We start from the raw sequence: 16206 nt of genomic DNA on the forward strand, positions 1-16206 counted from the left end.
GGTTTATAGCAAGAGATATTTTCTAGCGAACGCTGCCCTCGATTTCAACCAGAACACTCTAAAATTACCCACAAATAAGCGATGCTATCCTAGTCTAGAAATATTCAAGCTTAACGTCCGATACAACTTCTCACTTCTCGCTACTTTCAAACGTATCTTGACACCGACAGTGACATGTTTGTCCCACGGATCGTTCGTTCTTTCGGAGCTTGTCTGTATTTCGTATCTCGTTCAATATTTCAGTGACATATCCTCACAAGCATCCCTGAAACTCCCTCCGTTTGCACCACCCGCATTCGGGTATTCTCCGAATGAAGTCCTACAGCTGAATTCTATGATTTCCCACACCATACATCAAATTGTATCTAATGGTAAGTAATTAAGGTAGGGCACAGACGTAGCTCGGCGCGCGTTACGGGACCAGCAGTGGTCAGTAGCAGCGACAAATTCCTGTAACTGCGGTGGACGTGGAATTCTAGCAGATAATGCGACGCTGGTTTTATCACACGCGACTATCCGCTCAGGACCGATAAGGAATGTACGCGTGTGGTCCGACCGAATTCCAAAATAGTACCGCGCCCCACATACGTATGTGGATCCTTCGAGATTATCAGCGTGAAATCGAACTCGTATAATTAGCGATAGGAGGTCGAAGCGAATTCGTCTGGCCCGCCTCTTCACGCGAACCAAGATGCGCTCGCATAAGTGGGTCATAGTTTGTAGAACGGGAGCGGTTAGGCCAACCCACGCGATCGCTTTTTCCTTCTTTGCCTGCATTCAGCGCTCGAGAAGTTCCGCAGGGGTGCCTGGTACGCTCCACCAACCCTCTACCACCCCTTCCGGCCGTTTTTGCCCTTCTTGGAAACTGGTTGCATAATGGCCAATATCGTGACATTTGAAATTTTCAATTGACGAAACCGCTGGAGAGGATTACATCGGGGCTACCGATCGAATTCCAAATGATCTTCTCTGTCCCGTTGGATCTGCCGAACCAAACGATTATAGTTCGCCGCAAGAAAAATCAATTTAATGCCAGTTTCGAAGTCGAGGAGTTTCTCGTTGTCGGGCGATCGCGAGATTCAAGGATCTCGTAATGTGACGTTAATTGCACGTCCGCGAGGACGCGGTTATGCGATCTTATCCAAGTCGGCCGAATAGTTGGGGAGCTTTAAAACGCTTTCAAGGCGCACGCCTGCGGAATTCTAGATCCTGTGCACATACCCAGTGTCTGTCCTCGATGACGTTCAGTCGGTGTTCTGCTTCCGTCTCGTCGGTTCGTCGTTGCTCCCGGGGAACACGAATTTCTGTGAACCTGGGGGATGTTGCCTCTGATCATGCGATATCGTGGAAATTTTTGCGTCGATCTATTTTCATTCGAGACACGGTAATCGTTCGATGAAGACGGTCGTCGCGATAGTAGGATTGCGAAGAGGGAAGTTCTAGAACTCAACAGGTACAGGAAGAACTCCTGCCGCCATGCGTTCGAATCGATGCGGACGTAGAAACTGTACTTTCACGTTTTCCTCTGTCGAACTGGTTTCATCGAGCCTGTCCAAATTTGACAAGCTGATCCAGGATAAACTACCGTCGACCTGTTTGGGCCCGTTCTTCCTCCGGCGAAGCGCGTTGCAATGAAGCGAACCTAGAGACCGACCGAGTGCATCAGCGCAGAAGGAGTCGCGTATCCGCAAGTGCACTACATGAATGCGAACGATGAGGCGCCGTCGAATCTGGAGCTGGCCAGCCCGGAAAAAGCGGAGAAGAATGAAACGGAGGCCGTAGAGGAGGACCCTTCCGAGCCAGAGACGAGCGCGGTCAACGATTCCGGCGATGCAAAGGGCGGCAAAGCGGAAGGTAGCCTTCGGACCTCTTTCTCTGATATTCCCTGTGGTTTCATTTCCATATTTCTTGCTCAGAGACCGTCCAGGTCCCCGCAGAGCTGCCACCGACGCTTCACGAGCGTTTCATGCGCATCAAGGAGATGGTGAAGGATGCCATAGCCGCTCACCACACGTTCATGATCTACGGGAGGGCTCGGGTGATCCGGGAATGCTTGCTGAAGAGGGGCTGGTGCGAGAAATTCTTTCGAAAGAACCCCACCGGTATAGATCGTTGCTTGATCTCCCGTTAGACCCAGATTCCTCGCAATATCGATCTCTTCCAGCGGATCACTTCACCGTGAACTCGAGTCCCGTGGTGATGCTGGCCGGCATCGGCGACTTGAAGGACCAGCAGAGCGAACGGCAGCTGATCTCGAGGATGCTCAGCAACCACACGGTCGACTTTCTGTGGAACACGGGATCGGAGTGGCCCGGTTGGCCGTCCCAGGACAACAAGACCACCATCTTCAACAGATACTGCCGGGCAGGATTCACGTCGAAGGTATCTGAACGGTGTTCTAACTCGATTCCCACCGTTCCCGCGACGTTAGCGTACCGGACGAGGATAATACATGCTTCCTAAGAGACTCGATCGCCTTAGGTCGGCCTGTGCTCGAACGTCAGACAGATGCACTGGTATTACGAGGCCGGGGTGGCCAACACCTTATTCCCCCGCTGCTACAACCTGTGCCAGGGCGATCAGATGCACGCCTTCATCGAGGACTTCCGGTGAGCAGCGGAAACCTCGTGTTCCTATCTCCCGCTTCTCCTGTTTCGCGTATCGCGATGATCAATCTCTCTTGCTTATCGATAGAACTGAACTTTGATTCTTCAGTCTCCTTTATATTCTCAATGCACCAAAACACGCTATCCTGAAATTGAGATGATCATCGGGGTTCGGTGACCCCAGCTTTCGTGGAAATCGGAGAAAGTCGGCGTCGATCCTTCGAAACCAGAGATGTGCGAGATCCCGAAAATGTCGGGTCGGGTCTTTGAAAATTTCGGGATTCTCAAATATTCAAGACCTTCGTTGTATTCCCTATACTCGAGATTCCCTAATATTCGGGAATCCCAATGTACTCGAGAACCCTAATATTCTCAGGCATACCGATGTAGTCGAAAATTCCGAAATGTTTTAAGCGCTCGAGGATCGATGTCGTATATTTTCCACGAGGTTCCTGGATTTGAATGATGTTCGCTGGACTTTGATTTCACAGTGCAATTGAGTCCACGCTTGCGGGCGAGTTTAAAAAATGGCGTTGCATTGTCTGGTAGGTTCACGGCCTGTCTGAGCCTGCTGAAGTGGCTGGTGGACAAGATCAACGCGGAAGGCGAGAACGCGGTCCGATCGCCGACGGGCACGGTGCCATTAAAGGCCCTGGAGTTCGCGATCAAGCGGTGCAGCGATTACATCAGCGCGCAGTCCCACGAGGACATCGATCAGGAGACGGAGAGGGTGTGGGCGCATCAGTGGGACCAGTTTATCAGCTGGTACTATCAGATCGTCCACGGCCAATCGCTTTTCATACGGAACAGCGTGCCGTTTCAAGTAAGCGATTCCTAGCAGACCTAGCCAGTCGCGAAAGGATTGCATTAACATCGAACGATGCGAACAGAAATTTTTCCTCGCGGCGAAACACATCTTGAAGAAGATGAGGAAGTACTGTCCCCAGATGGACATGGACGGTGTGATGAACGTGTGGATCATGAAGCCAGGGAACAAAAGTCGGGGCCGAGGGATCATGCTGTTAAACAAGCTGGAGGATGTTATGGCCAAGATGAATCCTTCGAACAAACAGGACACTCGCTACGTCGTGCAGAAGTACATCGGTAATTGCTATTTTAAACCTGCCGATCGATAGGATTCGAGTAAAATCGTGTTAATGGGTGGACCTCTGTTTTCGCAGAACGGCCGTTACTAATTCATAGCACGAAGTTCGACATCAGGCAGTGGTTCGTCGTCACCTGCGCTCAGCCCCTAACTCTTTGGATATACAAGTAAATCCCGACTTTTCGGTACAGACGCGTGCAAGGTGCACCGGCAGCTTTCGTGCCTCGTAAATTCGTAGGCCGTTTAATTGGTACAGAACTCGCATTCGTCATAATTATCGCGAATCTATATTCACGGTCGGTACGTAATCGACGAAGATGCCCGAGTTTTATCCTATATTTAGAGCAGCCGATGCGAATCCGTGGTGGCCACGGCCGCCCGCAGTCAATTACCGGTTACAAGCTTGCACCTCCCCCTTCCCCCTATGAAATTGATTCTTTCTAACCTAGTTCGCGTAAATGCTCGAGCCGACGCGACGCGTGGCGTCGACTGTGTCCCGATGACGCGTTCATGACCCGGGATCACGGTCGACGTATCTACACGATATGCACTATCGCGACGTTTCGTTGCAGGGAGAGCTATCTGCGGTTCTGCTCGCAGAAATTCTGCCTGACGAACTTCCACGAATCGATCCACCTGTGCAATCACGCGATCCAGTGCAAGTACACGAATTGCGGCGACAGGGATCCTGCGTTGCCCTCGGACAACATGTGGGACGCGACCACCTTCAAGGAGTTCCTCAAGTATGATCACTATCGATCGTTCGAGGTTACCGATTCGAGTTAGCGATTCATCGAAACTTCGACAGGTCCCAGGGACACGACAAAGCGTGGGACGAGATGATATACCCGGGGATGAAGCAGGGCCTGGTGGGATCTCTGTTGGCCAGTCAGGAAGCAATGGATCGCCGGAAGAACAGCTTCGAGCTCTACGGCGCGGACTTCATGGTCATGGAGGACTTCTCCGTCTGGCTGATCGAGATCAACAGCCACCCGGACATGAGCTACTCGAGCAGAGTGACCACTCGCCTCTGCAGGCAGGTTTTGGAGGACACTGTGAAAGGTGCTCGAGCTATTCTACATTTCTCCGCTGCGCTGGGAAATGTAAGATTTCTCGGGTAAAATGTTTGGTTCCGCAGTGGTGATCGATTTCCGAGAGGACAAGAACGCGAGCACGGGGGAGTTCGAGCTGGCGTACAGGCAAAGGATGCCCAGTTGTCAGCCATACTTGGGCGCAGCGTTGTCTCTGCAGGGGACTCGGATCACGTCGTTCGAGAAGAAGTCCAGTTGTTTCAGTCAGGACTCGAAAGTCAGCCTCTCGTCCAAGTCACCGATGGTGGGTACTTAAGACAAAGGCGAAAGTTCTAGCAGGTACATGGATGGTATGCATTCCCAGACGTGTCTGACGAAGAAAAAGTCAACGATGCACACGCAGATCGGTCCGGTGATCGTCGATCTGATCGAGGAGCTGGAGATCCAACTGGATCAGGAGTTCTACGCCTACTACAAGGTGGATTCGCCTAAATTCAGACAAGCACTGCCATCCACCGCGGTCCCAAAACCTTTGAAGACTACCATACTTGTCGATAAGCAAGAGTCGACCGTGAAAAGCGCTCCCACGAGTGTCAGACCTAACGCTAAGACGAAATCGACCGCAGCGGTTCAGGTAAACGTTCAAAATGATTGTTGCTCGAAGATTCTCACGATCGTTGCCTTGCACAGAATGGCAGAATAGTCGAGAAGAGTGGCAGCAGCCAGAGAGCACCGTCTCGGACGCCAAGGAAGTCGAGGGCGTTCACTGGATCGTCGAATAACAAGATCGAAGGGTCCCCTGCCAGGCAGACCTTGATTTCGAAGATCATGGGCTTCCAGAAACAATCGACGAAGGTGACACCGAAGAGCGACAAGCCTGCCAAAGGGACACAAGAGAAGGTTTGGACGCTTCCGTGCTCTTTGGTAGCTTTGTCTTCAATGTACCATTAATTGTTTAGATCATCAAGTCGGTGGTGCGAGACGCTATCAAAAAGTACAAAAAAAGCGCCACCCTGGCTGCCACACCGTCGGACGTTCCAGCACTGCCATCTTTACAGTCAACGAATAAGGCAAACGAAGTTGCTACAGGGAAGAACAAGAATCGCAGCGTTGTCCCGAAGAAAAATGTTCACCAGAGGAAGAACAAGGTGCTGACCGACATCACGGACATGTACGCGGTCGGCTTGAGGCTAACTAAATAATTGTAACAAAAATCATTGTGATCTGCACTCGTTATCCGTTGCTCCCGACCACTGTTGACCCGTTCTAGAAGTCTATATTTCGACCGTACAGCTAAACATAGTCAATAAAGAACTGTCTTATCGATCCCTGTATTTTTCTGTTGAAACGAACACCCTGTACGAGCCGTCGAAACAAAGCCCTGTCGACATTTACACATGGATTAGGTCTCGGCGCGTTCCGAATACACCGTCAAATGGCAACCTCCCAAAAATCAAAATCCTCCGAGTGACAGTCAGACAAATGGAGGCCAAGATTCTCCAGAAATCTCTCCCTTTTTCATGGTAAACCGCGAAAAAATTCAAAGCTACACGTTCGTCCTGTCTCTGCTGATCACCTGGAATGGAGTGCGTAGACTCTTCCTCAAGCTATCCAAGGTCTGGTTACGAGGCCGAGTCGACAGACACGTGGACTGATCACGCTCCCACCAACAAAGACAGCTTCCAGTGCACCTACTTCCGAGGATCTAAATGCGAGGTACGTAAATGTCTCCGTAGGTTAAGGTGTCGTTCGACATTCTGAGAGAACATCACAACTGGCAGCCATCGAACGGGCTCTCGCTGTCGTCGGACACTTGCACGGACTCGGACAGCGAGCCGGACGAGCCCCCTATCCTTCAAGCTATCGAAAAATCGTCACACAAATTTCTGGGAGCTTCCGAACAATCCGCGATCCATGAGAATAAATGTAAGAGTCCGAGATCGTGCGACGCCCACAGAGTAAGGTTCTGCGCACCGGTTTGCATCAATCCCGCACCGAGGAAACGATGGATGCAAGAAGGAACCGGATGCGTTGCCGTGAAACTGCCACGAGTGATCAAGAGGAACACCTGTTTGAAGAAAAATTGTTCGGAGAGCAGACAACGCAGTAGGATAGTTAACGCGTATCCTGTTATGCCTGACAAGCAGGCTTCACACGAGTTTGCGCGTGTTGTGCCAGGTATTGTAAGATTTAAGAAAGATCAAATTTATCTACGATAACGAAACGATTCTGTTTCAGAAAAGTTCCCACAACCAGCAGGAGACGCGATTAGAAATTGCGAGAATGTGATCGAAGATAGAATCGTTAGGAACAAACGTTTGTTGAAGTCCATCGAAGAAGTGATTCACGCGATGAACGAGACGAAAATGAACACGGAGTCTAAGCCGTGCATCGAGCCGAGTAACAAAATGGCAAAGACCAATCTTATAGATGAGATCATTCATAGAGAGCGGGGCAAACGATTTCGAGAAATTCCAAATGGTATGGACGAGGTTCCGATACAGAGGCCGTTCTTTAAGAATCCGAAGTTGGAGAAGCATTTGGACCAGTCGATGCAGAAAGCGATGACAAAGTATAGATCCTGCTCTAAATGGGGGGAACGAGGCTGTCTGAAGGAAGAGAGGCACACGTGACCTAGCTTTATTTTCACTCTGCGAATGCTCTGTATCGTGAATGTATAACAGTATCGAAGCGCGATTCATCGATCCCCGGAACATTTGCATCGGCGACGTCACTTTTCGTAGAAAATGGTGTAAAATTTGCACGTGAGGAAAAACTGAAATGAATAAAACATGCTAAACCACATGAGCCTGTTGTCGGTCACTAAAATGCATCATGTTACACCGAGAAAGTTCTACGAATTCTTTGGAAAATAAAGAACGCACGGAAGAAGTCGACCCTAACCATGGAATCGCATTCATCCCTGAGGAAATTACAGGATCCAAGAACAAAGAATACGAAATACAAAATCGGAACGACACCAATATAATTAGCACGCGAAAATGGCAAATCACGTTTACTTCCGACGACTGCACGATTAAAAAACACTGCGAAGGTTGGCAGGTACGACGGAAATGATCTATTCGTCTAAATAAGTCTCTGTACTCTACGTTTTCTGTCAGATATATCCAAGGTCCGCGCAAGAAGCAGAAGAAAAGTCGCAGCTGTTTCTACGAGTCACCGATTCGAGCATGGATCCTCCAACGATCTTGGATCCTGAACCAGTGAAAACTGCGAATGCGGAAATCCTCTGCAACCGCGAGAATCTAAATGATCTTATCGGCGAGAAGAACAAAGAGGACGAAAACGACCACGGCAGGATAGTGTTGAAGGATTATTTAAAGCTTCTGACCAGCGACCAAGCGAAAATCAGCTTCATTCTGTCGATGCTGACGAAGGCGGTGAACGAGCACAAAATTTTCGTGATCTTCGGCTCGTTCCCGGTCCTGAAGAAGCCACTGACCAAACGAGGCTGGGTCGAGAAGAGATACATCCGAAGGATGATCTCGATGACGCCGGAAATGTCTGCAGGTTCCCAGAAGCTAGACGATCGTTATTAAAAGCACTAAAGCATCATCGTTTTCAGCTGGCTTGGAGACGATCGAGAAATTGCTGCGCTCCCCCGCGGACTTGATTTGGTACACGAATAAAAGAGTAAGCATGCGGACGGACGAGAAAACCATAGTCAATAAATTCTCCGGGTGTTACTTCACGTCAAAGGTTGCTTATGCCACTTACCTTTTAATTCTACGTGGACCGCGGTCTTCGATCATCCTCGGGATACTTCCAGGTGGATATGTGTAACAATCTAGAGAACGTGTGCTGGTACTACGAGGTCGGTGTGTCCAGCATTCAATTTCCACGGTGCTACAACGTCTACCAAGTTCGTTTAAATTACCGATCAAACATCTTCGGGCTAGAGCGTAGACGAAACTACGATTAGGTTGCATTCGCGCAGGCAGCACAGATCGAGGAGTTCGTGCAGGACTTTCAGATCACAGCCTGCATAGGGATTCTCAAGTGGTTCCTGTTTTTAGCCAGCGTGGCCGGACCGAACGCCACTTGGTCCCCGAACGGCACCGTGCCGATGACCGCTATTTTGTTCGCTCTCGATCGTTGCAAGGAGTACATAAGGTTTGGGGGGAATATTTCTCAGGTTTGCTTCGTTCGCGTTTATCCATTATTTATTGAATGAATCGCAGCGTGTGCGCGCACGAGGACATCGACAACCACAGCGAGGCGAGCGTGTCCCCGGCCGATTGGAGCCAGTTCCTGAATTGGTACGAGCGTTTCTTGCACAAGCGCGAGATCCTCGGGAAAAGCGACGGGATCGACATCGAAGTATGCGAACGATCGTCACCGATTCTCTACTAGACTGTTGCATCGCGCGTTTCATGGCAGAAGCTGGTGCCGTACACGGCGAGCATTCTCAAGGACATGATACAATGCCGACCGCAGAGTCGGATCGACGGGATGCGGAACGTCTGGATCTTGAAACCGGGCGACAAGAGTTTAGGCAGAGGCATAATGCTCAAGAACTCGCTGGCCGACATCCTGAACAAGGTGAACCACGCCGCGAAGGAGTGCATGCAGTACGTCGTGCAGAAATACATAGGTGAATCGGTTTGGCAACATCGTCGGCGCACGGGTTTCCGACAATTTCGCTCGAGTGGTTTTTTTATTTTTAGAACGACCTCTGCTCGTCCACAAAACGAAAGTCGACGTCAGACAATGGTTTCTGATCACGAGCACGCAACCGTTGGTCGTCTGGATGTACAAGTATCGATTTTCTTAGACTTTTTCCCCTTTTCTTGGTCCCTCTAATCGGCTTTGCTTCTTGTCTCTTGATTCGATCTGTTCGTTTCGAACAGGGATATTCTGATACGGTTCGCGTCGAAGGACTTCACGCTCGAGAACTTCCACGAGTCGATTCATCTGTGCAACACCACGGTGCAGCTCAAGTACAGGAAAACGGTGAAGTCGAACGCACAGATACCCAGCGAGCTCCATTGGAATCTTCAGAGGTTCAAGGAATACTTAAAGTGTGCTATCTAATTTGATTCTGGGCCGGGGAGACGTTCGATTCGGGTCGTTATTGTATCGCGTGCGCCCTCTCCAGAGCGATGGATCGCGAATCCGCTTGGGAGAAGCTGATCAAGCCGGGAATAAAGCAGAATTTAATAGGGGCACTCCTGGCTTCTCAAGAAAACATGGTGAATCGACGGAACAGCTTCCAATTATACGGCGCCGATTTTCTGATAATGGACGATCTGTCGGTCTGGTTAATCGAGATCAATACGAACCCGAGGCTGCATCCGCCGAGCAGCTCCGTCACGGGGAAACTTTATCCGGAAGTGATCGAGGACACGATGAAAGGTAACGACGGAGTGGTTTCTATTTTCATCGGGATCAAGATTCGGAAAAGAATTGGCACGGAGCGATGAGATGACGGTTGTTTAAAGTGGTTGTAGATGGTCGGAAGAACAAGAAGGTTCCCTACGGGAAATTCGAATGCATTTACAAGCAGCGCAGCCCATTTCACGGTAATGTTTTCGGGCAAGCGATGAGTCTGGGAATTCGCGGCAAAGCTTTGCTGCCCTCGCATTCTCCGCCGCGAAGATCATGAATAATAATGCCGATGCCTCGAGTCCGCCTGCACAGGCTCGAATAACTTTTGGACAATGGATTTAATAAAAACGTGTTTATTTTACAAGTAACAATGTTGCGGGTATACAATCCTATATGAACAGATGGTTTTGTTTTGTGTTGTATCAGTACACACACATATATACACAATTGCGTACAAGAGACATTTTCGCTCGTGATTCCATTCATACGTTTCCGAACGTACAAAACGATCCATTCAAGGTGTCGGTTCCTCTTTCGATCACCGGTGTTAAAATCGTTCTTTTGAAATTTTGATTAGAAAAATGAACACTCTCTATCCCTCGTTTCGAAACCGAGCATTGTCCGTCAACGGTTTTTCTTCAACACAACGTACTAAAACGACACTAACACTTTCTCTTTCCTTCTATTTACTATTGCTTCGAAACCGTGTTCGCGCGGTATTTTACAGGCGCACGATATTCGTACAAAAATTGCTCTACGCGGTTTGTAATTCGTTACAAAATCTATGCTTGGTCGTGGGAATAATATTGACCGTCCCGAGAAAAAAGTCAACCGTCTGTCACATTTCTTTCGAAGATTCAAAACGCGAGCTTAATACGAGAGTCGTGTTTCGGTATCGTAAATAAAGTCTAACTGTAAATAAAATGATTATTCATCTTCTTCCGTGTAATATAAATACAGTGAATCGGCGTTACGTTATATGCATAGAAACTGCACTGTTGCAATTCGTAGAACACACCTAACTAGGCTGTTCGCCACACTTCCATCGGACAGATCGAGCAGAACCGGTCGACAAATATCAGTAGCGTGCGTGTTAGATCCGAGGGGGTAGAAAAAAAAAGATAGAAGAAACGAAAATGTACAAGACACGATACAATCAATTACGCGAGTACCGCTACACTATGCGATTCTATTGTTTTCCGCTCGACGACGCGCTCGTCTGACGCGATGTCGGTGTGGCGTCGAGAAAAGTGTTAAATCCCATCTGTATCGGGGTTCGAAACCCGGCGAGCATATCGAATTAATTACTCGGCCCCAACACGGTCGTCGGGATCGAATAAATGAACTCGCGCACCGCCGGACTTCGACGAGCATCGCAAATACATTCGGGTGAGCTTTGGATCTTGTCGCTGCGGAATTATCTGTACGTATCATGTACGGAGGTTGAGGCAGCTTACGACGACTGTTCATGCGGAATACAAACGATTCCGGCGAAACCGACAAGATGTATAAATATCACATGTAAAACTGCACGAAATGAGGACAGAGACTCACGTAACTGGCTTTAGCGTAAAGGACAATTTAGGCCTCGAGTTGTTCTTCCCGAGAATTTTCTTTTGCTCCTCTTTCACACGTTTTTCTTGCTCTTTCCTCATTCTTTGCCTCTCCTCTTCCATCAAACGTTGCTGTTCGACCATGGCCAATCTTTCCTCAGCCTGTCGACAGAGAAAATCACGGGACCGTTTAGAGAGATCGTCGTCCTCATTAGCAGCTGGCGGCGAAGACAGACGATCCATGTCCACCTACCAATTTCTTCTGGGCTTCCTCGATTTTTCTGTTGTTCTCCTCCACGATCCTCTCTAGTTCCTCGCGCTTCTTCCGCTCTTCCTCCTACAACGACAATGGGATCTATTTACACGAAGCAATGATGGTGTCGTTCACCAGCTGTTGTTACACCGTTCATATCCAAAATCATAGTGCCGCTACGTCAACAGCCTAGTGTTATACATCCTAAGAACCTTTCTCTCTCTCTCTCTCTCGCTCGTTTTCTTTCTTTCTCTCTCTCTTTTTTTGCGGAATTTGAATTACAGGATAAAAAGTAGTTCAGGATAACGTGTGAAATTTTGAGGTCGGGCTTTTGCAATATTATGAATTAGGATGGCTTGTCGAGAGAACGTAACGGAGGACGCGTGTGCGAGCCCAGCTCCTCCGTTCAGATCGAACCGAGCTCCTCGCAGCTCTTCCCAGCGAATGCTGTTTATTGTCTGATTTCCCCCAGACGACTTAGGATGCCACTTAAAAAAGTGAAAAAACGTGAATTATGATTTCTGAATTCAATCCACTCTGCATGCAAACGGTCGGTTACGGTATCGTAAATCGTAAAGACGCGCACCGAAGAGAACTCGTCCGATTTCGCAAAGTGCAGAAATAAACTCTACGCCGCGCAACGTGTGGCAATACTTTACATAAAGAAGTAAAAAAAAAAAAAAATAGAAAAGAAAAGAGAAAAGAAAAAAAATTTGAAAAGAGACGAACTCGATTCTGTCGCGGAACGAAATCGATGCACGTTCGGTGCAGCGAAAAGAATAGGTAAAACGTACTTAAAAAAAAAAAGAAAGAAAATAGTTACGAACGAGTGGTGCCATCCGCCCCGACCTGTCGACGGAATGCGTTGTGTCCCAGGTACTAATACGTATTTAGCAAATCTAAAATAATCCCTAGTATGGTTCTCGCCAAATACATAGCGTTTATAAACAAAGAATGATAATAATAATATTGGTATAAAATGAATTATGAATATATAAATTGGATAATACCTGAATGATGCTCACGCCAGCACGCAGGGGATGCCTTCTTCATCGACAATCACTCAGCAGTGAGTAAAAAACCGGCATCTTCTGTTGGTAGTCAGTAAGGAAGGTGACCTATATATTTGCTAGGTCGTGCTTTGTTGCTATGGGATTTGCTAATTCGGCCCTTTAAGGTCTACATCTCCCTTTTTCTAATTATATATATATATATGTATATACATATATATACGTATATAGATATGTATATACGCATAGTCTCTCCCAAAACTTGTTCACATAAGTTAGTGCAAACTCAATGTGCGAAGCAACAAGGATCAAAAACAAAAGTATATATGTATATAATATATAAAATGGTCACAACTTGTAATCAGGGTCGCTGTCCATTTGACCGGAACACGTGCTGATTTCCCGAGGGTGAGAATAAATATATAATTGTGCGCATACACAAAATACATGGCAGAAGAACACTCCTATAGTCGCATTTCGAAGAAAACTCTGTATATATATATATATGTATAAAAAAAAAGAACGATTGAATTCGGATAAATATCGCTTTATCGTATGTTCGATTCGAGTAGGTGCCAATTAGATCAAACAACAGGACCCCTTCGTATAATACGATTTTTCCGTCCCCAACTATTGTCGTGGTAAAAACGTAATTACGAAACAGAACAGAATGTTCGTGTGTGTATGTGTGTGAGAAAAATAATAATGTCTATTTAAAAAAAAAAAAAAAGATAAATAGAGTCTACGCTATTTTTGATAGTCATCGCGCAAGTCTTTATTCCGTCTGGTAGCAAAAAACTATTCAGGGAAGAAGTATCACTGTCCTATAGTTTCGTAGAAAAATAACTTTATTTCAAGCTTACGTTGGATACTGTAATTGTTTATATATATATCTTTTTCGGTAAGTTACAAAGTTTGGGATCGCTAACTTTATTTCACTGGATCTGTCTTTATCTTTTCTTCTATACTCCTTAAAAGGCTGTACACGATGCGACTTATGTAGACATTCACATCGCGCGGATATAAACTAGATTGATAAGTAATTAGGTCTGCTGGATTGGCAGGGTACCGCGATTACAAAAACCAGCGCGCAGAAACGCGTTGACCGCGTTTAAACGCGATTTTTGCAATTCCAAGAGTACAACTGACAATCGAAAAAATATTGTGTGATGAAAGGTATTAATGTTGTACAAATATATAAATATATATACATGGTACAAATACAATATTCTGTTGATAAATAACCGATACATGCGAAATTCTTCTCATACGAGAAGGTGTTGTATAATCTTCCCAACAACGCGACCTCGGTGGATGCCGGGAAGTCGAAGCAATGTGGCTTTTTAAAACGATACTTCTCTCTCAACAATTTACAACCACAATGCTTCAAGCCCAAACGCTGTGATCGCGAAATAGAGAATCAACATAGCGCTACGCGAGCTCGTTCTTTACTTATCGCACTGGGATTTGACTAGTAGCCTTTAGACAAACGTTTCGAACGTCCAATTAGAATATCACGATCTTCAACCATTGGTAGATAGGATTGTAGCGTCCTAAATAGAATAGTTGTAGAAAATATTTGAACTAATGTGCACCTTACTGGATGAGCTGCTAGATTTCACGTAAAATTCATGAATTTTTTCATCTATACACGTTCGATTCGTGTTAGATCGCGCTCTATCCGTTCGAATCGATTCAAACGTGAAAATAATGCGCGATTAAAGTACCAAACATATTTCCTGTTGATCGTAACAGCGCTTGGGCTAACACTGGCCAATGTTTCTCTGGATTGGTCTTACCTCTCTCCGTTTCTCCTCCTCACGAAGCTTTGCTTGTCTCCATTCCATTTCCTCCATCATTTGACGCTCCATCGCCCTTTTGGCTTCTTCTACCCTCCTTTGTACTTCGGCTTCTATTTCCTCCTTACGCTTTTCTAGTTCCTCTTCCACCCTCTTCTGCACTAACTCTTCGATTCGCTTGGCTGCTTCTTCTTCAACCATTTTTTGCTCCACTTCACGTTGCCTTCTGCAAGCACAGAAACATTTTGTTGTTCTAACGCTACAGAGGTAGCAGATCATTCTCCAAACGTGTTACCTAACATGCTCCTCTCGCAAAGATTATTGTAACAATCTATTGCATATAATCTCAAAGTGTACATATTAACTCAACAAAATCTATCTTTAAGTCTGGATCGCTTCGATCATCATGGATCGTTTATACAAAATGATTAGGGAGTGTTATTCGTTAACGTCTCAATGTACATATATATGTTCCAATGCAAGTGAACCACCACCATGTAATAGTTTTTCCATCTTACCCAACAGCACTCGTAGTGAAGATTTTGTTCGATAATTCTTTCTTTTTCCTGACAACATAATTAGAAATAAAAAACGTATACCAGTGCAAGAAAATTATTTGAAATAATTTGTATTGAATCACATTTAAGGAAATAATAATCTTGAAAAAAAAAACAGAAAGATAAATCAAACGTAATATAAAGTATGTGATACTATTGTCATTGTACATGCCATATACCTAATAAAAGATTCCGAATAGAATACTAAGACTTCTATGCTCCAATGGAATGCAATAACTTTGATCAATATGTAAATCAGAGATACAGCAAGTAAAGTCGTGTCAATTACCTTTGCCGTTCCATTTCTGCTAGTCTCTCCACTTCGTCCATTTTTCTATCTCTATCTCTGTATGAACGTTTTTTGTGACTGACAATATGTACATCGTCTGAGGCATCGGAGCCTGAACTGGAAGATGCAGAATGGGACCGTTTCCTGGACAAACAAATAAACAAACAGGCTTGAATTCCATCCACATGTACATAGAATATGCAGTCACTGACACTGCATGTTCCAAAGGAACAGCGGTGTGCAACACTTAATAATAAGAAATTAGAAACCTGCAACGCACAAGAATATATAAAAAGGTGACCGACGTAACTTCCAACAACATATATGAAGCACATAGAAGTTCTCCCACCTAGCGTGTGAGGCAAAATGGCGGAGAACTCGATAAATTGAAGTAATTTACAATCGTATATGGGAATGACAGGAAACAAGAAGCGCGTTACCTCGATTTTGAACTGCGTTCCTTTGGTTTCTCGGCGTATTTGTTGTTCGAGTGCTTCTCTCGCGATTTGGAGCGTTTCCTCGAGTGCTTGCTCTTGTGACGCCTCCTGCTCGGCGATTTCGTTCTGGATCTGGAACGGCCCATTTCGATCAGCTCTATCGTTCTTTTGTAGGACTCGCACGTGAAACGGAGACTCTATTCGAAGCTTGACAACT

General features: G+C 46.4%; 3 protein-coding genes across 5 annotated transcripts; 2 read left to right on the forward strand and 1 right to left on the reverse strand.

Moving 5' to 3' along the window:
* The first annotated feature begins 1220 nt into the window (after positions 1 to 1220).
* On the forward strand, positions 1221 to 6055 carry LOC143358263 (tubulin glycylase 3A-like). Of its 2 annotated transcripts, XM_076795305.1 has the most exons (14): positions 1221 to 1453; positions 1567 to 1854; positions 1917 to 2102; positions 2165 to 2382; positions 2482 to 2609; positions 3156 to 3429; positions 3497 to 3710; positions 3788 to 3878; positions 4284 to 4454; positions 4520 to 4773; positions 4850 to 5046; positions 5107 to 5376; positions 5433 to 5642; positions 5702 to 6055. In XM_076795305.1, exons 2-14 carry the CDS (start codon positions 1701 to 1703, stop codon positions 5942 to 5944), a joined length of 2610 nt encoding a protein of 869 aa, XP_076651420.1. In that variant the 5' UTR covers positions 1221 to 1453; positions 1567 to 1700; the 3' UTR covers positions 5945 to 6055. The 2 variants fall into 2 exon arrangements, with proteins under 2 accessions (XP_076651420.1, XP_076651509.1); XM_076795394.1 differs by lacking the exons at positions 1221 to 1453; positions 1567 to 1854; positions 3788 to 3878 and having other exon boundaries at positions 1921 to 2102.
* Positions 6056 to 7577: 1522 nt separating this feature from the next.
* LOC143353604 (tubulin glycylase 3A-like) lies at positions 7578 to 11015 on the forward strand. Its single transcript, XM_076787090.1, has 11 exons — positions 7578 to 7805; positions 7865 to 8273; positions 8329 to 8462; positions 8533 to 8625; positions 8701 to 8876; positions 8945 to 9083; positions 9144 to 9357; positions 9431 to 9521; positions 9614 to 9786; positions 9864 to 10118; positions 10205 to 11015. Exons 1-11 carry the CDS (start codon positions 7578 to 7580, stop codon positions 10366 to 10368), a joined length of 2076 nt encoding a protein of 691 aa, XP_076643205.1. The 3' UTR covers positions 10369 to 11015.
* On the reverse strand, positions 10429 to 16135 carry Arglu1 (Arginine and glutamate rich 1). Of its 2 annotated transcripts, XM_076790184.1 has the most exons (6): positions 15993 to 16135; positions 15553 to 15696; positions 15225 to 15272; positions 14707 to 14932; positions 11898 to 11981; positions 10429 to 11806 (listed from the first exon to the last, which is right to left on the reverse strand). In XM_076790184.1, the coding sequence occupies exons 1-6, from the start codon at positions 16133 to 16135 to the stop codon at positions 11642 to 11644; spliced, it is 810 nt and encodes a 269-aa protein (XP_076646299.1). In that variant the 3' UTR covers positions 10429 to 11641. The 2 variants fall into 2 exon arrangements, with proteins under 2 accessions (XP_076646299.1, XP_076646306.1); XM_076790191.1 differs by lacking the exon at positions 15225 to 15272.
* Between the last annotated feature and the right edge of the window lie 71 nt (positions 16136 to 16206).

Source organism: Halictus rubicundus, chromosome 1 (assembly GCF_050948215.1).
Source record: "Halictus rubicundus isolate RS-2024b chromosome 1, iyHalRubi1_principal, whole genome shotgun sequence".
Lineage (NCBI taxonomy): Eukaryota > Metazoa > Arthropoda > Insecta > Hymenoptera > Halictidae > Halictus > Halictus rubicundus.